The sequence below is a fragment of the Monopterus albus genome, unplaced genomic scaffold (assembly GCF_001952655.1).
Source record: "Monopterus albus unplaced genomic scaffold, M_albus_1.0 scaffold158.1, whole genome shotgun sequence".
NCBI classification, from domain to species: Eukaryota; Metazoa; Chordata; class Actinopteri; order Synbranchiformes; family Synbranchidae; genus Monopterus; species Monopterus albus.
The window spans coordinates 26,535-48,366 of record NW_018128038.1 but is presented as its reverse complement, the minus strand read 5'-3'; the positions used below and the strand labels follow the sequence as shown (position 1 = coordinate 48,366).

The 21,832-nt window shown below is 41.2% G+C and overlaps 2 protein-coding genes across 2 annotated transcripts in view; one reads left to right on the top strand and one right to left on the bottom strand.

Moving 5' to 3' along the window:
* niban2a (niban apoptosis regulator 2a) overlaps window positions 1-12,869 on the top strand; it is a 27,038-nt gene extending 14,169 nt beyond the window's left edge. Inside the window, exons 6-14 of the mRNA XM_020615112.1 lie at window positions 3,440-3,555; window positions 6,517-6,621; window positions 6,718-6,880; window positions 7,897-8,084; window positions 8,460-8,615; window positions 8,859-8,972; window positions 9,316-9,423; window positions 9,725-9,836; window positions 9,963-12,869. Coding sequence (XP_020470768.1) covers window positions 3,440-3,555; window positions 6,517-6,621; window positions 6,718-6,880; window positions 7,897-8,084; window positions 8,460-8,615; window positions 8,859-8,972; window positions 9,316-9,423; window positions 9,725-9,836; window positions 9,963-10,873 — 1,973 coding nt within the window. The 3' untranslated portion in view covers window positions 10,874-12,869. The remainder of the gene's footprint in view (window positions 1-3,439; window positions 3,556-6,516; window positions 6,622-6,717; window positions 6,881-7,896; window positions 8,085-8,459; window positions 8,616-8,858; window positions 8,973-9,315; window positions 9,424-9,724; window positions 9,837-9,962) is intronic.
* A 1,340-nt stretch (window positions 12,870-14,209) lies between these two features.
* On the bottom strand, window positions 14,210-19,440 carry slc31a2 (solute carrier family 31 member 2). Its single transcript, XM_020615111.1, has 4 exons — window positions 18,976-19,440; window positions 16,695-16,761; window positions 14,781-14,997; window positions 14,210-14,408 (listed from the first exon to the last, which is right to left on the bottom strand). Exons 1-4 carry the CDS (start codon window positions 18,982-18,984, stop codon window positions 14,210-14,212), a joined length of 492 nt encoding a protein of 163 aa, XP_020470767.1. The 5' UTR covers window positions 18,985-19,440.
* Between the last annotated feature and the right edge of the window lie 2,392 nt (window positions 19,441-21,832).

Genomic DNA, 21,832 nt, shown 5'->3' with positions numbered 1-21,832 from the left:
ATGTGAAATCATCAAGTGCATGAGAGCTTTCTCTCTAACCCTTCATTCTGAGTCCTTCATGCTTGCTTTCTGTAAGTTGGCATTTCTGCAGACTTTACTTGAGGGAATTCCCCGCAGTTCATTGGATTGTGACGTGAAACATGGGATTATCCCACTGTACCCGGGAGACTGGAAGCATAAAAAGGTAAACAAATGCCATAAAATGGAGATAAGAAAAATAAAGAACATGAACAGTAAATGAACATTGTTATGTTAACAGATGTTCTTCTAATGATTTTGGATTTTGCTTTGAACCAAAGCATCTGCTAAATACTGCAACTTAAACATAAACATCCATAAATGTCATTCATCAACTATTTGTTTCTTTTTGCTTAATGATGCAGTTTTGACAAAACTATATTAAATTGAATAATGTTAGGGAATTGACAATTACTCCACGTCCACTCTATAAGGCAAAAGCGTGGATCACTTTCAAATCAGCCAGGTGGGCCCTGAAGTGTCTTGGCCATGAGGAAAGTGAAAAACATAAAATAAAAAGCCCTAAACCCACAATACGTATTAGAACCATGGCGTCATTTTGGCGTTGCCATAGTGATGTGATAACCTAAGTCACAAAGTGCCATTCCCATTCCAGCCCCTACAGCCTCTTGCACTCAGTCACTTACAGGTGATGTCGCTAAAGTCTTTGAGGGTTTGGGGTTTGAGACCTTAGGGACAACTTTGGGATTGGGCCAATATCTGTCCTCTTGGAATTGACACGGCAGCGAGGGCAGGAAAACGTAAAATTTTAAAGTGCACAAAGCAGCAGGTGTAACATTAATCAACTGCTGACTGAACAAGAGCAAGAGCCGCATAATAAGCTTCTTGTTGATGATGGGGTGTTCTGTAGTAAGTTAAACTACAATCAAGTAAATCTGTGTGTGCTTATGCAACTATCATCCATGCCATTTAATTTCTTTTTTGGACATCATCCTAGTTTTGGCAGAGAAAATGAAATGCATTTTCCTTTAGGATTCAACCCTGTGAAACTATTCCAATAACATATATTTATGGGAGAAAGGATGGTCACTGATACATTAGAAGGCCATGATGTTGACATGCACACTATTACCATGACCTGTCTGGTGTAAGAATAGTAAACCACAAACCAGCCCAGCTGCTGTGTCCCTCAGACACTTTTCACTGCATTTGACCTCCAAATGATGGCTGGTCACCTGCCAACATGGCAGCTGTCTGTGCCATTATTTTCCCACTGAGATTTTAACTTCAATGTCCAGTGAATTCTCATGGAAACCTGCGCCAAAACAAGCTAACACTCAACGCCTCGGAATGAGAGCTGGGAGCAGAGACTGCTTCCTGTCTGGCCCTGCCTCTCCCCCCTTCACTCCTTTATCCACTTCCTGTCTTTGTCAGCCTCCTCTGAGTCACAAACAAAACAACTTGTTTTGTCTGTGACTCAGGCAATAAAGACATACTGTACAGGAAACTTGCTTTTTATGCATTTCTGTCACAACAGCGTCACCAAACATGCATGTCCGTGGCTGTAATGCCTACAGTGACATCTGTAATATCATTTCTTCACATTTGGCACAAACATCCACTTGGACGAGAATGAACTGAGTAGATTTTGGTGGTCAAAATCTTGAGGGTATTTATTCTAATTTGGCACAAACATGGATTCAAGGACGATGTGACAAAGCTCTCTATCAGTCGTCTGTATTCCTCTGTAAAAAATAGTCTCTTAAGTGAACACAGCATGTTTGTCACTGGAAATTATTCACTAGAATCATATGTGACAGTACTGTTATAACTTTCATTTGGCCAAAAATACATCCTTTATTAAATTCCTTCAAAGTCTTCATATATTATCAGTCTGGACAGACATACATGTAAACAACTTGACTGGTTGGTGGAGGTATACAACAGTGAGGCAGTAATTGTAGTTTTAATGGACATGGGTTATTTTGGGGCCGGTCATTTTATGAGAAAATCTGTGCCTTCTCTAAATATATACATAAATCTAAATATTTCTTCCATCACTGGAAAATGGGAATAAATGTACAAGTACAGACCCTTGTAGAGTGTCCCAGTAAAGGTTGCAGCAGAGGGGTATGCTTTTTTAAAAAGCTTTTGTTACTATCTGCTTTTTAAGTGTGATGCAACTTCCATTTTCGGGTCCAAACTGCTCCAGACCCAAATGGAGGAGCCTGTCACCCTCTACACAATAACATCTTTGTTGTTTAGCGAGGCATCATTGGGAGTAAAAAAAAAAAAAACATTCTTAAGATTCAAATAAAGTAGTCAGTGTTGCCATTCCGCCTGGTGGCATAATAACCAAACTTTATTAATTTAAGAATACTGTGACTTATCTAATCAACTGTAGCCATTTCCTGTTCTCCTTCCCATTGCAAGGAAAGCAGTAAAATGACAGCTGACTTGTGAGTTTTGATTCACATTTATTGAAACTACAGAGAGCACAACACTGGCATATGGAGAAGAGGCGTATGAGCCAAATTCAGGACCCGGAAACAGGATGGCACGTCACCACTTAACAAGTGGATAGTTGAAGCTGTACTATATTATGCCCATTATATATAATGGTAAGCATTACAACATGGGCTGGCTTGAAAAACAGCAGAACTATCCTTTGATGTTTGTGCATTAAAAAGATGGATTCTTTCTTTTGACACGGGAGAAACACTTTTACTTAGAGGGAAAACTGCCTTGAAGGGAAAACTGCCTTGAAGGGAAAACTGGCTTGAAAGACAAACTGCTAATTATAGGGATGTTTTATTCCACACACCTGTTTATACTCTTCTGTGAGGGATGTGGGCCTTTTGGGCCAGTGTCCCTTTGTGCTGTGGCCTTGAGAAAGCTACTGATGTATTTTCACCATTTAAACACAAGCATGAGATAAGAACCAACTTCCTAAAAGCACACGCGTGTTGCTGAGTGCTTTGTGAGCCACCTCGCTTGTCCTGTCAACTGGGAGGGGCAGTAACCATAGCAGCCGGTCAAATCTGTTCTCCAATAAGCGAACCTCTTCCTGTTTTGAGGGATGACACAACTGTGTGCGATAGAGGCCGTGTGTGTAGTGTGCAATACTCCAGGAACTGTAACTGAACATAACACTGGCAAAAATGATCCTCAGACGGTTCCTCAGAGGTGACTCACATAGTATGGAAACTGTTGTTAGTGTGTAATTTTACAGAAGTCAGTGAAACGCCTAAACACCAGGGCAACTCATCCAGTAAACATCTATTAAGTCACTGCTAAACATTCTGAGACCTCACCGAACCATACACTGTCAAACAAAAATAAAACATCCCACTATCTTGCTACTAAGACCATTTTGCACTTTCTTTTGAAAGAGGGGAGGAGGAGGGTTTGTTTCTCTAGTGCTACCAAACATCTGCTCTGCTCTCTCCTGCATCAACAGGTCTGCCAGAGGACCACACTGTTCAGACACCAGCCTTCACTGATGCTGTGAGGCTTCACAGACAAGCCAAGGGACACTATGGAACATGGGATATGATGTGCGGAGCACCCCCACAGGTCAGGCTCTCAGTTTAATCAGCAGTGTCCCAGGTCAGAGGCTGGGGCCTTTAATGTCAGCATTTACTGTATATAAACTGAAAATGGATCCACAAGGTCTTTCTCTTTTTGTAAAAGGGACATGTACTGTAAATCTGAGTATCATGAAACTTTTCCTTGCTATCCACTGGCACAGTTTCTATACATTAGTGATCGTTTTATGCCAAATTCCAGATGATACACTTGGTAATGTTTGATATTAGGAGTGGGAATCACAAGTCAGCTCATGATACCGTCATGATATTTTGTCCACGATATTATCACAACTCTAGCAATTCTGTGATCTACAATGTCTTGTGAGATATATCACAATATCTGCAATTCTTTTCTCAAAAACTGTCAGATGTACATTATTTATTAACAGTACACCAGTTTTATAGAATAGAAATGATGTAAAACAAGTGCCCAAGTGCATACACAGCTGTCAAACAGACAAACCTGAAAGAGGCATATTTGTCAGAGAGAAGAGTTTGTGACAGAATATGTAGTGAAGGATCACATGTGATTCATCAGTCACAGCAACAACTCAAAACAACACGGTCCCTTCTGAGAACTTAGGTCCACTTACTGGACTTGTTTTCTGTAAACAGGTACTCACCCCTATTTGATATTATGAGCTGCTGAGGAGCACCTAAATGCACTTTTAGTTTTAGACTACCTCATTTTGGGACGTTCACTATAAGCTACATTGTTCAGATCTTATGTTTCCCCATCAGGAGGTAGGCTTACACATGTTTGCCGTAGGTGACCGCTAAAAGAGATTTTCAGGAACAATTTCCAAGCAGTCATTGTGAAAACCTGTCCAGAGATCAGGTCAGGGCCATACAGTAGCTTAACCTCCAGAAAGGCCACTGTGATTTCTCTCACTTAATGCAGCTCAAGAAAACACTCCACCTACACCATGAATACACTCATTCTCTTCACACTACAAACAAGCACCTGCACAAGAGCTTCAGTAAGACAGTCAGCAACATGCTGAAGAACACACACACACACACATGCACACACCTAAATTCTCACACTGCTGACTGGGGTCTCCCCTCTAAATAAGCTCTTTTCACTCACCTCCAGGGCATCACAGTCTCTGTGTGTCTCTGGCAGTCACTGTCTTCATGAATCTGTTTCCTCTCTGGGTCCCAGTTTCTTCAACATTCCAGCATTTACTCAGGGAGTCTGCTGACATGTCAAAGCTACAGTGAGCAACAGTTTTGTATTAACAGTGGATCAGATTAAAACGTGATAAGTGTAGGCACAGGATCTGGTTTCCAGCTTGTTGTGAAGTTCTTCTGCTCCTAAAAAAGCCATGGCAATTAATTACAGTGACACAAACTGCTGCGTTACATTGCTAAAGAAAGGTTACAATATTATCCTTTGCGTAAAGACCAGAGTTTGCACTAAGCAAACTACAGCACACAACATTTATGACTACTATGTTGCAAGTCAAAATGTCTGATGTGACAAAGGCTTATTTATGTTTGAACACCAAAACACAAACATAATCCCTTCCCAAGCCTACCACTGTATTCTTCAGACTCTCTGTTTTGCTAATTGAATCTCCTATAACTGATCATGATAGCCTGTAGGCCTACTGTTTTCACTACAGTTACAAGTAATACATTTATCTGATGCTGTCTTTCCCATAAGGAATAATGAAGAGTTAGGTCCTGTATGTCCTAATCTTATCCTAGAAAAAATGACTTCTTCCCTTCTGTAATTATTTCTGTTTGTCAGTCTGACATAGTCTTTCCCTTTACTATCCTTATCTCATATTTCCTGCCATTATTCTGTGAAGGATATAGTTTGTTAGTTAAGGTGTGTTAAATATACTGTAATGTTACCTGAAGTGGGAGTCTGCTACAGTCTGCCGTGAATTATCACTTCAAGGTAACACAAGTAACAGGAACTAATTCAATCAAAGAAAACATTGTTTCATTTAGTGCTTCCAGGCAAACAAGCTACAATATGCCTTTCACTGGTCGTCTCTCTGAGCAAAAAAAAAAACTACTTTGCTTTTGTCGCAGCTACTTGTTACCCAGCAAGTTTAGCCTAGTGAAAACCTCATGGAGTTGTTGAGCTTTATGTGAGTGAGCTTCAGTTATGATGGCGGTGCCACTGCTATAAAACCAGCCTTCCCTCCTCTCTATATCCAGCTGTGTAGCAGCTCAGTCCCTGCACTGTAACCACACAGGAAAGACTGCACTTTTTTTAAAGGTTTGTTTTTGTTTTTCTTTGGGCGGAGGATTTTGGTCGCTTTTTGAATACACCTCTAGCACAAAAACTCCCAGTTAGAGCATTGCCATACTAACTTTAACACTGTGTAACTCTGAAAAAGCTGGGATTGGCTCCAGTATGAACTAAAAGGGCCACACACATGAAACCAGTCCAGTACAGTACAGTCCAGTCCAGTGAAAGATACACAGTGCAAGTCAGACAGGATCTTTTTTTATTTACTTACATATAAGTATACACTAAATATAAAAATACATATTAAAAGTGTGTAAATAAATCATGCATGGGGGCCCCTGGACAAGGGCCTCGGTTTAAAGTGACTAGACAGAAAATGACTAAAAAGAGGCACAAAACTACTACAAAGACATGAAATTTAACTACAAAATGCAGAATGACCACAGAGATGCTCAGCAACTAGTCACAAAAATACTGTAAAGACATGCAAAATTATTACAAAAAAGTGCAGAGTCATGCAAAATGACCACAGTGTCTCAAACTAAGTACAAATAGATGCTAAACAACCACAAAGAGACCCATAAATAACTGCAGAGAGAGGGGAAAAATGGCCACCGCTGTGCTATGTACTCATTTTTCCTTGCTCCAGTGTAGGAGGGGTGGGGGGCCTTTTACATGTCTGTGCCCAGTGTCTCATAATCTGTCTTTGAAATAAATAAATGGCACGTATGTGTGTAGATTTTAGCTCACCTTGTGATGGAGACCCTCCACCCTGAGCTAAGAGACCTGATTGGTCCTCGCCTTAAGGGGAACATGCAGCAGAGACAGAAGAGTTGGATGCTGGTGAGTTCTTATCATACTGTACAACTCGCTGCAGACGTCCTGGACGAACACAGAACGAGTCTAAACCAATTATGTTCCTGAACAACTCTCTTCCAGATCTCTGATGCAGTGTACAGGCAAGTGTTGTCTCAGACCACCAGACAGTACAATGCGCTGGTTGAAGCCTGTGAGACCCAACGAGTCGCACTGGACGGCAAACTACGTACCGACATGGACCAGATCATCACGTCTAAAGAACACATCATGGGCAAGATACGAGGTGACCGAAGATCTACACGCAGCATCCTTTTCGTCATGACAAACAAAACATCCAAATTATAGTTAGAAAATTTTTAGTTCATATTTTTATAGCTGAATCTATTTTTAACTGAAGACCACCTTGGTTTGCCTTCTCACACGTCCAGTGCATAGGTGCTTGTTTCACTCTGTGCTTGCTCTGTTGTGTATCATGTTCTTCCTGACACACTTCATTGTTTGCCTCAGTGAGATGTCACTGCACTGCCTCTGGTTCAGGATCAGTGGCACAGCAAAATGATCAGTCTGGTCACAGAATAGGTGAATAAGGGCTGTTCTTCTGTTACTACACCTCCTTCCATATCTGATGGTTTCCTTCTCTTGTTTCATGCTCAGCACTTTCCCATCACAGGTTTTGCTTTGAATTTAAATCTCTTGTTGCCTTTCTTTCATTCTTCTGTCTTGCTCATGTTGTGTGATAGGGCACCAAAGCATCCACCGGTGAGCCTGTCAGCTTCTATTCAAAACATAACTTGGCACAGACTGTTCTTTTTTTTCATGTTTACTGCTCCCATTGAGCTCAAGTGGAAGAGCTGCATTCCATCGCCTGCACTGTCGTTTCTGACTTTGTGCCACAGACAAGGTTAGAAACTAGAGGTCACCTGTACAAAACCAGGTTCACTTTACATGAGACTGATGCAGAAAATTAGCTGCATAGTCCTATAGCTGTGGATTTTATTTAGCTGTCTTTCTGCACAGACGTTACATTACTAACAACTGGGTTTGTCTGACAGTTGGGCAAAAATGAAAGCTGCAGGGCCTGCATGGAGACAGCACAACTGTTATTAAGAAATGTCATTGCATACATACCAACCATTTCGACACGGCTTCAAACAATGCACTGCAGATTACGATGGCTTAGTGGCACAGTTCATGTGATGTCAGAGCCATGCCTTTATTTTTGTTCTTGCATTACAAGCTGCTACAACTAATCATGAATATGTGCGCCTTCCATCTTCCATGTGTCACTGCTGGGTGCAGCTCTGGTGTTGCCCAAGGCGGAACAGCTCCTACGGAGTAGCGTGCAGCCCTACATCAGCTCTATCCTGGAGGCCCTGATGGAGCCCACCAGCAGAGGTTTCGCAGAGGTCAGGGATGTTTTCTTCAAGGAGCTGGTGGAAATCAGCAAGAACTCCCTGAACAAAGAGGGCACGGAAAAACTGAGAGATGTGAGTCATGCTTTGTGACTGCAAAGCTTTCTTTTATTCTTTTGTTATGTACATTAATGGAAGGTTTGATTTAGGTGTTAATATAGTTGACAGTAATACGACCAAGGTAAAATACAGGGAAAACAAAGGATAGAAATGACCTATAATAATGTAGGGCTGTAACATTTGGTTTTGGTGACATTATTAGTGCACATGAAAAGACTGTGTTTGTGGAATCTGTAGTGCTAGTCTTTAATTAGAAGTCAGGGAGTGTTCTCAGCTGCAACAGATCCTGAACAATCAACTCAACCTTTGTGTTTGGTCTCAGTTCTCCTTGGATGATGCTCGTAGCACTTTGATCACTATTGCCCTCCTCTGTCGGTCTCCCTCCCTCAGCACATGGAGAGGCTGTCCATGCTCGCCTTCCACCCGGTCAAGATGCAAGGCTGCTATGAGAAGGTGGAGGAGCTCAATCTGGAAGGACTGCAACAGAGGTTCGATGTCTCCAGCCCGTCTGTGTTTGTCGGCAGGGCTCAGATCCTCATGAATGAGGTAAGGTGTCACAGCAATGCAGTGTCAGGATGCCTGAAAATACTCCCTAGTTTCTAGTCAGACAACACACCAGCAACCTGTCTTATTTGTTGTGAAGGCTGTACCTCCACCTGCTGGACAACAAGAGTAGGACAACTTGTAAAAATTGAGCTTAAGCAGAGCTATTGTTTACTGTCACAACTGGTATTAATCTACCTTGTGCTATTGCATAACTTACCGTATAACTGGTTTTTATTTTGACAGCAAATGGACAATGCTGTGTACACATTTGAACAGCTTCTTCACCAATCTTATGAGGCCAAGGGAGAAGATGACTTCTGTAAGACCATCCAGAGGTGCCAGGACAGGGTTCTCAAGGTAAAGCAGACAAATTAGACAAACAGATGGAAAGACTGATTAAAAGGATGACAACATCAAGCAACAAAACACTAATTTGATCAAGTGTTTCCAGTATTTACAGCACATGAGATTAAAACGTGCAACTATGAATGAAATATTGCTGTCTGGCTTGATCTGGTCAAAGAAATTTTAAAAACACGAGAACTCTGAGGTTCAGACAGCATCTGATTTATCTCGAAAGAGAGAGAGAGAGAGATGGAGATTTCAGTAGAAGCAGAGCTAAGGTCAATGTTATTAGTGGACAGAGCAGAAAAACATGAATCTTTGAGCTCTGCATGCATTTCTGGTCTTTCCCTGTCAGAAATTTGATTATGACAGCAGCACGGTACGCAAGAAGTTCTTCAGAGAGGCTCTGTTGCAGATCATCATCCCGTACATGCTGCAGAATCTCTCGCCGTCCTGCTCTCCTGTGAGTAGCACCCAGCACAGCCTCACACTACACTTCCTGTACAGTATAGAATCACAATGAAGAAGCATGATTTCATCCACTTTAGACATTTAGCTGACCAAAAATATTAATATTGAACCAAATACATTCAAAATTCAGGACTTTTGATTGTCTCTATTTAAAATCTTAAAAAACTACATTTAATGTTGCTGGTTCCTTTAATTAGCTTACTCCCCTGGCCAGTGGAGTGGGAGTTTGATTCAGATGCCTTCCTGAATACTGAAAGCTTTATGATGCTCACCTCTGTTCACTCCTTCCACAGGAACTGCCTCGCTTCCAAGAGTTCATCTTTGAGGACTGCTCCCGTTTCCTCCTGGTGGAAAACATGTTTGAGGAGGTGGTGTTGCAGTCTGTCACTAAGGACATAATGATGGGTGAGGGCCAACAAATGTGTTACCATGCCAGTAGTTGTGGTAGTTCTTAATGATGTATCATCAGAGTACATTACCTAACGCACTGCTCACACACTGACTGATTCTCTTGTTTCATTCTCTGTCCAGCTGTGAAGGAGGCAGCTGTCCAGAGGAAACACAACCTCTACAGGGACAGCATAATTCTGACCAACAGTGACCCTAACTTGCACCTGCTTGAAGATACTGCCCCAGTGGACTGGGCCACAAAATTTGGGGGCGATGAGGCAGAGGGTTCTGTCAGTGATGGTGGCACAGGAGGGGGTTTTGGGACAAGACGTAGGCAGGTGGTGTCCATGATCCAGCCAGAAGGGGTGCCTCTGCCCTATGAGTCCTGTCTGGAGGTGCCAGGTGTGGAGCTCATCCCTGAGGAGGATGCAGACGTGTTTGAGGACGAAGAGAAAAGCCAAGAGGAGGATGAGGAGCACTGTGGCCCTCCTCAGGACCCCATGTCTCCCGATAGTGTGAATGAAATCAGGGACCTGATTAATCCGGTGGTGGAGATGGCGGTGCCAGTTTCAGGAGGACGCAAGAGCAGCATAACCAATGGGCCTGAGCCGACTACCAGCACCATCACACTGGAGGATGGGGTGCAGGAGCAGGTGGCACTTGTCAGCATGGTAGTGGAGGACGTTCCCAGGAAATCTCCACGGGACAAGATGTCCCCACAGACAATCCTCAAACAGCTGGTAGGAAGCAGGAAGAAGGAAACTGATGAGGAGCATCAGGAGGAAGCAGCTACTAAAAACGACATCAAGGAAACCGAGACGGCAGTACAGACAGATGACAATAAAAGGATTCCAGAGGTCTCTGCAGAAAAATCAGATTCATCTTCGCCACTGCCACCACTGGCTACAGACTCCAGCTCGCATGACAACACTGGCTTCCAGTCACCATCCAGTGTGGGGCTGGATGAAAGTGAGCTTCGCGCAATCACAAATCACCTTGCTGGAGACGACAAAATCATCGACCTGCTAGATGTGGAAGTGAGTTTAGCGTAGGAAGACAGTCCTCGGAACCTAACGCTGAAACTGGAGAAAAGCTTGGTGATAAAACATTGTGCATCACAGGTAATGGGAGAGAAGATGGATTGTACCGCCTGGGGAAAGTAGCCTGCCTCCAATACCAGTGCTAGGAGCTAGGTACTTAGGGCTCCGGGCTACTTTTCCACGACCCACCCTGTATTTGAAGGTTTAATTCAAAGCATTGCTTTTTCTTTATTGTTGTTGATATTGTACACTCAAAAATCAACTCTCTCATCCTGCCCTAGACTTTTTTAGACACTTCTCTGGTGACTGGTTCCTCTCTATGTAGCTTAGTAAATCTCGGTACAGGTTTTCTTCCTATTTTGTACATGAATGCTAAATTCAGCAAATGTGTTTTTGTTAGGATCGGTTATGCCGCCCCAACTGGCTGAAGGTCCATAACCAGGCCCCTCAGCCCAGGCCCCTCAAAGGGATCAGACATTTTTAAACTTGCCAAAAAAACAGGAGCACAAAAAAAAAAACTACTATATTTAAGTTGTTTTCTAATTAGTTTAACATTTACATCAGTTATGTCTGTATACACAATAAATCCCTCCCTAATGAGCACCGCCTAGACCTGGGCAGCAGGGGGCGCTGTAACCACTCTATATGTTGTACTTGGGTTCGTGTTTGTTTTACCTGCTACATTTTATTTCTAAATACTATTTATGTGAAATTCATTTTTTCAAAATATATGTCATTTGTTCTAAGCATTTCTTACATTTGTAAATGGCCTTTATGTTTCAACTGTCAGGGACTGGTTATTGATTCCACTATGATTTTAAAAACAAGATGTTTTTCATTTTTGACATCTGTGGAGGGGAATTACCCAAACTTATTGTTTCTTGCGATGTTGCCTGTGGGTGTAGATGACCAAGATACAGTATGTAGTGGCTCTTTAACTTGTAGGATTTTTGATTAACTTGTAATCAGAGGAATCCAGAGATTCATGTTGGCTTTGAGTTATTTTGTAACACTGCTATATTTAGTTTTCCAACTTTATAAGTAATGAATCAAACATTACGGTGCCTTTTCTTTTTTAACTATTTAAAACCAATTGTTGCTTACTTCATTCAGCTTGTCTAATCTGGGTCAAAGGGTCAGTTCACACAAAATCATAGCTATTTACTGCTATAATGTTGTCAATCTGCACAGGCAGTTTTGATTATTACGTGACAGGGATGAACAGATGAGCTGTATAAAAAAAATAAAGTAGTAGTACAATAGTATCACTGATATTTATGGTTGTGGGAGACATTTGTTCACGTTAGGAAACAATCTTGTGTCACTGTGAATCATGACAGGGGGTGACAATGTTACACGTGTTCTTTAAAGCCGGAAGGTCAGATCATCTCTAAATACATCAGCCTGCAACAGTTTGGCAAACAGACAGTGCACATGGAGCTGTTTGGCAACACTCTGTAAGGGTGCATCATTAGTTTCTAGACGTTTCCTGGAAAAAAACATTTAACATTAAATAGTATATGAACAGGAAAAGTAGAGGCAAATATGTTGAACTGTATGTTTGGCTAAATGCTGCATTTTTGCTAGGTAAGTAAAGCAAGTGATTAGAATTAAATGGAAGTATATATTTTATATATCAGAAATGATACATTTTTCTTACAAGCTGCACAACGGGTGGCACCATGCACCGTTATCAACCCTCAAAAAACCTCCACGGAGAAAAAAAAAAGCTAAAAAATAAATTAATTAAATAGCAACAGATGGGAGGGATTGACATGGAGTACACAGATGAGCAGGAGTAAAGTCAAAGTACAGAGAAAGAATGACAATTTTAACAATTTACATCTCAACTGTTGTTATTATTATCAAATTACAAAGTCTTTTTCAGGATCCTACCTATGAAGTAACAGTTTATTTCTAGGAAATTACAGATCTTAGAACCTGTAAAATGCAATGTTATCACATTTTTTTTTTGTTGGCATCACACACACACACACACACACACACACACACAAATAAAAGAATATTTTCCACCATCTGCAGTCAAAAGACCAAGCTGGCATGTCATGTTAAATGCTGAGAGCTGCAGTCCTTTCTTGTGTTTTTTTGAGTTTTATGAGTCAGTGTCCTGTTGTGAAATCACCTGCACCCAAACCACACTTGCAGTTTGCTGCCTTCAGGCCCATTACTTCCAACAGAGAAACTGTCACCTTCTTCTATTTATTTATTATTATATATTATCCTGTGTAGTGTGCAGACATGCCTGATTTTGTCTTTCTTAAATATATAAAAAAAATATGCATGAATAAATTTATTTCACAAAATTTCTTTCACAATTTTTGTTCAGTGACAAACCAACACTAAGGAAACTGATATTCAACACTAAACAAGTTAGATATTTGAGTATGTTTGTATAATCAAATTTAGGTACAGTCAGCAAATAAAGTACTTTTTTTCCCTTTGTGGTTTCATGGTTTGTCAATGATTGCCAAAGAACCACATGATCTACTTTCCCTGTCCCCCTGATGTTCATGTGAGAGTGACACCAATCAGTAAACAAACCACGACTACACATCGTGAAGTTTACAAGCTAAAAATCACATGATTCCGTTCCTCAAACTGACCGAGGACTGTAACTAACTATAAAGTCTGCTTTCAGGTTTGACTCCAAAAAAGACAGTTGGAATTCAATCTTTTAAACACAGGCAGTTAGTTCTACTCACAAAATGTTGCTGTTTAATCCATCAAAACCAAAAGTCATAAAGTCAGGACAACTTTTTCTTACTGATTAAAAAAAAATAAAAACTAATTTCTCAGCCCCCTGTAGTGTCAGAACACCTTGAATTACTTAGTAAAATAAAGTTGACTCTGTAGTAACTATAAAAGTATGTCAAAGTTGATCATAAAAACTAAATTAAAGTGTTAATATGCCACAAGCTATGGATGACCTGTTTGTGTTCTACTGTACCTCTGCTGTTATGTTGAACAAACAAAAAGAGTAAAGCACACAGCACTCCCTGCCCCAGAGGCTGGAAAACATTTTTTCATACATATTACTCAGATGTTTAGTGTTTGAGGAGTGAAGGAAGACAGAATCTGTAAAAAAAAAAAAAAAAAGAAAAAAAAAAAAGATCCTTCTCAAAAGTTATCAAATTATTCACACCGTCTCTGCGGTAGAACGGTGACTGACAAAGTTTTGTGTGTGACAATTTCACAAACAGAAGTCACCCCAACTTCTTCCCCACTCTGTAAATATTTCATAAATTCAAACTCTGCCCAGGCCAGCAGAACAACATGCAGACATTAGGCATCGAGTGGTTTCTATTTAGACTCAAGAACATGAGCCTTTTAAAGCCGGAAGGGGAAGCGATTCAGTATCTGAACCCTGTGTCTCAGCAGAGGCAATGAGATGAAATAACCAAGGGCAGAGCCCACGATGACCCCCAGGAAGATCCACGTGTTGTAGGACATGACACACAGCATCAGCAAGTAGCCCAGAGACACCTGCAGCATGTGGAGGGCCGTCTGGATACCGTGCAGCAAATAGCTTAGGACGAATAAGGGTGAGAGAAAGGCATGTGTCACACATACGTTCCAACGCACCTAAATAAGAAGATCAATACCTCAAATACTTCAGTCAGTAGCAAACAAGGGTGTGAAACTTGACACCACTCAGTTTGAACGAAGACGCACAGACACACACATCACAAAGAAAACAATACACAACAGTGGGACGAATTATTAAATTACAACTTCCAAATGACCAGCGTGTACTACAGAAATCTTTGGCTGATTTCTTGTTTTTATTCTAGTGTTTTAGATGTGCCTATTAGCATTTTGTATGAGAAACTAGAACATATTACTGAGTACAAGTGACAATGTTCATTTCAATCTAGTTGTATTTCACAAAGACCCTGACCTGTTCCTGGTGTTTCGATCTGGAGCCAGTGATTCCATGGGGGTCAGTGAGGACTCGGGGCTGCTGCTCAGGACAGAGCTGCGGGTGGATGGAGGGGCCATGTACGGAGACCGAGGCTGGGCCAGCTTAGAGGAAGTCCCCAGCCACACCCTCCACACTTTAAGCAACTCATAAAAAACTGTCAGCATGAAGACCACAAACACTGACAGCACCATCCCTGGAAACATAAGCACACACCAAACACACAATTAACTCACACAGCCTGAACACAGTCACAAAGCCTCTCATTTACTGCCATAAAGGAAAATTTCAGCATTTTGCAAAGTACTTATTCCCTCTCTCATGTTTCTAAACTAAATATGAAGCTCAAGTCAAAAGCAAATCTCTGTTCTCAGCTGACATCGTGCTGCAGCTAAAAGTACTGTACCTCTTTGCCCATCTGGCAGTACTTTATAGAGTTAAAAAACAAAAAGCTAATGAAAGTTATGTGGGATCTGATTTAACAGATGACAGAGCTTCATAACCATTTGCATGCATACAGAACGTGCTACATTTCCATCACTGATGCGAGATCGACCGATGGCTTTACCTGTGAAGACGTCTCACTCCGTTGGATCTGTTGGAACTACAGAGAGGCACTCAGTTCACTTTGATTAATCAGTGGTGTAACAGAGTGGTGCCTCTTTATCGCAAATGAATATTCCTCTCTTTCCTCTCTTAAATATTAAAATAAAAAATGCAAACCAATTACCTATCCAATGAATGAACATCTAAGTAGTGGAATATTTGGGCCCAGCCCTAGAAAAAAATTGGGGTCTCATACTTGATGTGCTGCTTGGTGTATACTGTCTTACCAAACATTTTTTGACCATTGTTACCTCCACCAAGGGTAATGTTTTTTCTAGCATTTGTTAGTTTGTTAACAGCATAACTCAAAAGGTAATAAATGTATTGAAAACATTTTTTGGAGAGGGAGGGTATGGCCCGGACCAGATTTTGGTGCTGATCTATATCACAATTTGGATACAGGAATATTTTTATAGATTATTCACCACAGAGCGCTAGAAAGGCTGCTGACTGTATGTGAGCCCCCCTGTGACCAAAGCGACCTTGCATTTCTGTCAGATAACTTGCCACTTCTCCCAGAAAATTGCTGCAATCACAGATTGACACAATGCTACGGTATGTTTTAACCAGAAGAAATGGTTTTGTGTGTTCATTGTTCACTCTAAAGTGCACAGTTAGCATGCTGACTAGCATGGTAATTAGCTTAAGGACTCATTAGGCAAGAGTAGAAGCTGTGACTGGGTTTAGTGGTATGCTGCCAGTGGTAGCAATATGCTATGTAGCTTCACTTGGAGTTAATTCTTGTAGTCAGTTAGCTTGCTGGTGGCTGTTGTCATTAGAGTAAATTTAACCTACTATGGAGGGCTGTACTGAGTGTGTGGATGCAGGTAAACAGGAGGTGGGAGTATGGGACACTGGAACACACTGCTGAGCCTTCTCTGTGTTGTGGGCCAAACTCAGTGAAACGCCAATTAGTGAGAGGGTGCCCACTTGATGACCCTGTATGCTTGACTGCACGGTAACATACAAGCTCATCTTGACACCATGTTACTTTAATTCAGAAGACAGGTCAATGACCATAATCAGTCAGAGCAGTTGTTAAGTGGCTACTGGTGAGTTTGGTGAATTATACAGTGATTGTGGTTGAACAGCTGGGCGGACCTGGAGAATGGTATCACTTGTCATGGGGCCAGCGCATTTGTATGACGGCACAGCCTGATACCCACTGCAGGGCTCACTGATAGGTCCAAACATTGATGACATAAACACTGGTCTTCTACAGGAAAGCTCCCCCATCGTTTGGAACATTTTGGCATTGTAAGGTGTAGCTGACACTCTGCAGCCTACCTGCAGGCCCATGCACATCCCAGAAGTCAAACAGCAGTGTCACATGGCTCGACACGCCAAAAGTCATCTAAAAGGGGGGGGAGATTAAACAGCTGAGTGCCATTCACTGGCCAATTCCTGAAGCATCTTTCTAATATTTCTGTTTCTGAGAAATATAACAAAAGCTGAAACCTGAAACAGGCGTTAACAGCAACACTGACCTCATCCTCCCTTCACAGATTAGTCACCCAAGACAGAGCTACTGCACTGCTCTGTGACCAGTCCTCTCCTCCATTTTCTGGTCCAGTGACTAAGAGTGTGTTTGCTTACAGAGCTAAGAAACCTTGACCCTCTTTTTAAACTTTTTCTGACAAACCCCAGACGCAGCTAAAAAAAAAAAAAAAGACCTGACTGAAGGAACATTAAATGGTGTTTGACGTTCATACAGTACATGAAAACAAAATCTCTGTGTTCTTTTATGCCACCCTCCAACCTTCCTCTGTTCTACATAGAGTATAATTTTTGGATTATTTACATGCAAAAAGAATTTAATTTATGCCATTCCAAACAAACTTCTATTCAGCTAATCTCGCAGCACAGTTGTATGATGTACTGTCCCACAAAAGCTCACTCTGTTCTGTGACTGACACAGGAATGCACCGCTTGTGTGTGGTCAGCTGCCCAGTCCCTGCCAGGCTGCTAGTTCACCACCTGACTCATGTTACTTGATTATTTGATGTGCAGAACTTCTATCAACAACATTACTCATTTAAGTCGTTTATTAAGTAGCATTTCTCTCAGCTGTCTAATAATTTGCAGACTAAAATAAGCAATATTGCAGCTGTAGTCCATGACATGCCACTGTGCATGTTGTCCATTTCAGTTATGTGAAACAGGAAGATGACACAAAGTGTGACAGACGCCCTGTGGTTTAGAGGTCTGAGGTGTATATTGTGAAACCTGAATGTCCATTAAAATCCGGCTAAGCACCGATCTCTGCACACAACACCTCACTCACAAAGCCAAACAGTAAACCAGGTGCTGATCTGGAAATGCAGTGCCATCACTACAGTGACGTAAAGCAGGGTGAGAGAGAGCAACCAGATGATCAGCAACTGAAACCGATCAAACCTGAAATAGTCCCTAACCCCACAGAAAAACTGTATGTGCACAACTGTGGCAAGTACATTACATGTACTTTGAAGGACGTCTGTCGGTAAACTGTGATGGGGTTTGTTTAAAACCATCTGACTTTGTGTTTCTGACCTATGTTTAGTGATGTCACCATGTTCCTAAATCTCAGCAATTAACTTGGTAAGAACAATATTATTATCAGAAATGATGACTGAATCTACAAAAATATGATTCAGTATGCAGGCTAATAAAGCTGAAACTGAAGGGGGAAAGTAACAGCTGGAACAGAGGAGAGTTATTAACTTCATGTCACTTCAAAAGGTTTTGACTAAAGCCTCGTCATATTAACCTGCAGAAACAGAGACTCATGAACGATTTTAACATTTAAAAACAGTAGAAGGTCAAATAACAAAGTCTATTATATAAACAGTGGTGAAGTAATGTAATAGTGATACAAAGGACATACGTATTTGAGGCTGCTTGAATAGGCCTACACCAAAGAACTTCAAATATAAACAACTTGAGTCAACAATCCAACACAAACCAAAGCAGGGTGATCATTGTGAGCTTATCTTTCACACCACACATATAAGCCAGGTATTTGTTTGCCAGGTGAAAGCTGAGTCTGCAATCATAGTGTGTCCGTTACAAACACACTCAGTTCTCTTCCAAAGGACAGTATCAGTGTTTTTACACTCTCTGTAGGCTCCTTTACATTCAGATATGTCAGCAACTTTTAGCTGCCATTTATATCAGCAGCATCTGCAAAGGGGTGAAGTTCCTCTAATAAGTAAAATGAAAAACACCATTTTTACAGTGTTTGGACCAAAATAGGAGAAATAGCTAGATTAAAAATGACAAAATCTAAAGAGCTTCATGCACTGATCCTGACTGCAATGTTATGGTTGGTTACATTGTGGCTCAATATGAAAGCATGTGAACTCTCAGTAAAATTATAATGAGATATGTTATACTTCAGTGATTTCCTCTTATCGCCAGACCGTAGTTAAAAATCCCCAAACAAACTGAGTACAATATCTTTGTGGGTCAAAACTTTATGAATACTTATTATATGCCTCCGGGTTTACTTTAAGCCGGAGAAACGTTTCAAACACTACTTTATTCAATAAACACACAGCCTGTATATTGTGGCAAAACAAAAACTTACCGACATCATGGTGAACTAGCTGACCACAGGCTACGCAGTTCCAGACTTCAGTTCCCCATCACAAAACACTCACGACCCGAGTTAGAGAAGCTGCTGGACTCAGGCAAGTAGGCTACGAACCGCTCGTCAGGTGAAAGGTAGCGGTCATCATCTGCCAGTACAACCCAGCTGTTGGATAGCCTATCTGGTTTACGCATGCAACAGCCAGGGTATGGCAATGACGCTGCCGCGAGACTTTAGACTATGCACAGGTGGCTGACGGTTAGTGGAGTTTTTTTGTTCATGTTTTGGCAACAAACGCCTAGTACCACTAAATATTCCAAGTAGTACTTAAAGTCCTTTTCCAGTCATGCGAAAACTTGAGTGCTATCGTCGACATCAAGTGCGGCGTGTTAAAACTGATTAAAACAAAAAGGTTAACATGCACAGATAAGATACCACGGTAAGCATCACCACATAGTACGGGGAAGACCGGAGTTAAAACTGATTAAAACAAAAAGGTTACCATGCACAGATAAGATACTACGGTAAGCATCACCACATAGTACGGCGAAGACCGGCGAATCACACCTTAACAGACAAGCCAACGTCCCACCGTGAAGGCTGTGCATTACTCATACCGCCACCTACTGTCACGGAGGAGATCATAACAGCAACATTGTTCCAGAAAACATCTAGTCATTTTGAACAGTTAATCAAGATCTATAAATATAGATAACACTATGTCAGGCTCTGACAAGCAGCAGGTTGAAAGCCTTGAATGTGAGCTTGAGACTGAAAAGCTCACTCACACAGACAGAATGGCAGAGAACCTGCATTTGATCGACCCCTTGAGGGCTGAGCAGGACACCCTTCATCAACAGATGGTGGAGGGGATCACTACAATGCAGAAGAAAGCTTTAAAAAAAATCATTTTGGAAGCATGCTCCCATTTCAGAGCCAAAAAGATGACTGTTGACAGAAACAACAAAAACAGTTTTATTGTTATACTATACAGTACAACTTTGACTCTGCACTAGTCAAGTTTATTTATATAGCACAATTCAAATCAACAAACTGTTGGCCAAAGTGCTTTACAAATAGACAAAAGTTAGTTCAAATATTACATTTACTGACGGAGGTGCTATTATAAGTATCTGCATACTGCACCTGTAAACAGTTTACAAGTAGAAAAATACAAAAACCACACATCACTCATCATATGTGAGGAAGAATGAAATGGTAACACAGAACAAGGAGCTTCATAAAGCTATAGAACCTTTGGGTGGAGAAGAATTCAGACTCAGGATAGATGAAGGCAGCGCGAAACGACCCCAGGGAACCAAGCTGCTGCTGCAGCTGTTTTGGAGATGACAGGAATTGCACATATTTTTAAAAACACGAATAAAACTTTCAACCACTTCAGTGTCCTTGCTGTTTTTAAAAGCTACATTTGTATACATCAAGTTCAGTTAGCACAGTCTCTAGGAGGCCAAATAGGAAAAGCTGCAGGAGCACATCCTGATGTCCTCTTGACAGGGAAGGGAGAAGTCCATCACAGACTCCTACAAGCGGTGGTGAGGTGGTCCAAATTGTTTAAGGCATGCTTTCACAAAAAGGAGAGTTCAGTCTCATAAAACAGAAGAAAAATCCTGAAAAATGGGACAACATGATCTGCAGTGCAGAGAAACTTCCAGCGATGTGACTTCTTTTTTCACAGGTTTGAATCTGAATGTGACTTTGACTCGAGATTGTGCTAGGTTGTAGTAAAATAAGACAGTCACCTAAACATTTAGAACAGCAGTTGTGCTTAAGATTTTCAGTGGCGTTCCTTTCCCCACAAACAACTGACAATAAACATGATAAGAAACAAGGATCTTTTCTGTCATTAATATATGACATACAGGTATGACAAATGAGACCAAACTGTAGGTATGTGCAAACCAAAGACTTCACTAACTAATGTTGTTAGTAAATCAATATGGGCAACAGTATGTAGAGTGATGGTATGACATCATATCTTTAAATGACTATGCCAAAACTAAAAATATTGAAATGACAAACACAGGTACTGAATCAATCTGACAACTGAGTCTGAGTGAAAACACACCTTACCATAGGTTAACTCACCTTCTCCAAAGAAGCTACTCACACACATTTCTTACTCTAGATGTGAGGATATTCATTGACATAATGTATTCCCTAGCTCCTTGCCGTAACCATAACTGAATGCCTAATCCCAGACCTTACCCTAACCTAACACTAGTTCTAGCCTGAACCCTAAAATCAAGTCTTAACTGTAAAGTAGCCCTTGAAGTTGTGAAGATCAGCTAAAATGTCCTCACGATGCAAAGATGTCCTCATAATGATGGCTAGTGTTGTAGTAAAGACCACCTAAACTCAGAATAAGACCATGCACTTTGTAGACGGTCCCTGTAATGTTGTAGTACTTGGTCTCAAGGCCAAGACCAATCTCTTAAAGACATGGTCTTGTCTCAGTCTCGATACACTCTGGTCTTGGTTTAGGTGATCTTGACTACAACACTAATGATGGCACCGAAAAAAAAAAAAAAAACAGTTGGTCCACACAATGTAATAAGGACATGTGTACACACACACACACACGCAGATGCAAGCACTGCATTCAAACTGTTAAAAAGTGCTGCGCTGTGGCCATTTATGTTTATCATCTGCACTGACTGACATTTCAGAGGATTCACATCTCACTACTGTAACACTAAAGTAAAGATATTTCAGAGGATTCACATCTCAGTACTGTTGTAGGCAACAAAGAGGAGAAGAACAGCGCATGTTCTCCTTCTTACTGCGACAAACAATGAAGCAAATCACTTGCAGCTAACAACATCTGCTCAACAGA

Coding starts and splice junctions, on each gene's coding strand:
- slc31a2 (XM_020615111.1), bottom strand. Junction 14,998..16,694: donor GGATGTGCATGGGCCTGCAG/GTAGGCTGCAGA, acceptor TTATGTTTCCAG/GGATGGTGCTGTCAGTGTTT. Junction 14,409..14,780: donor GATCGAAACACCAGGAACAG/GTCAGGGTCTTT, acceptor ATTCGTCCTAAG/CTATTTGCTGCACGGTATCC.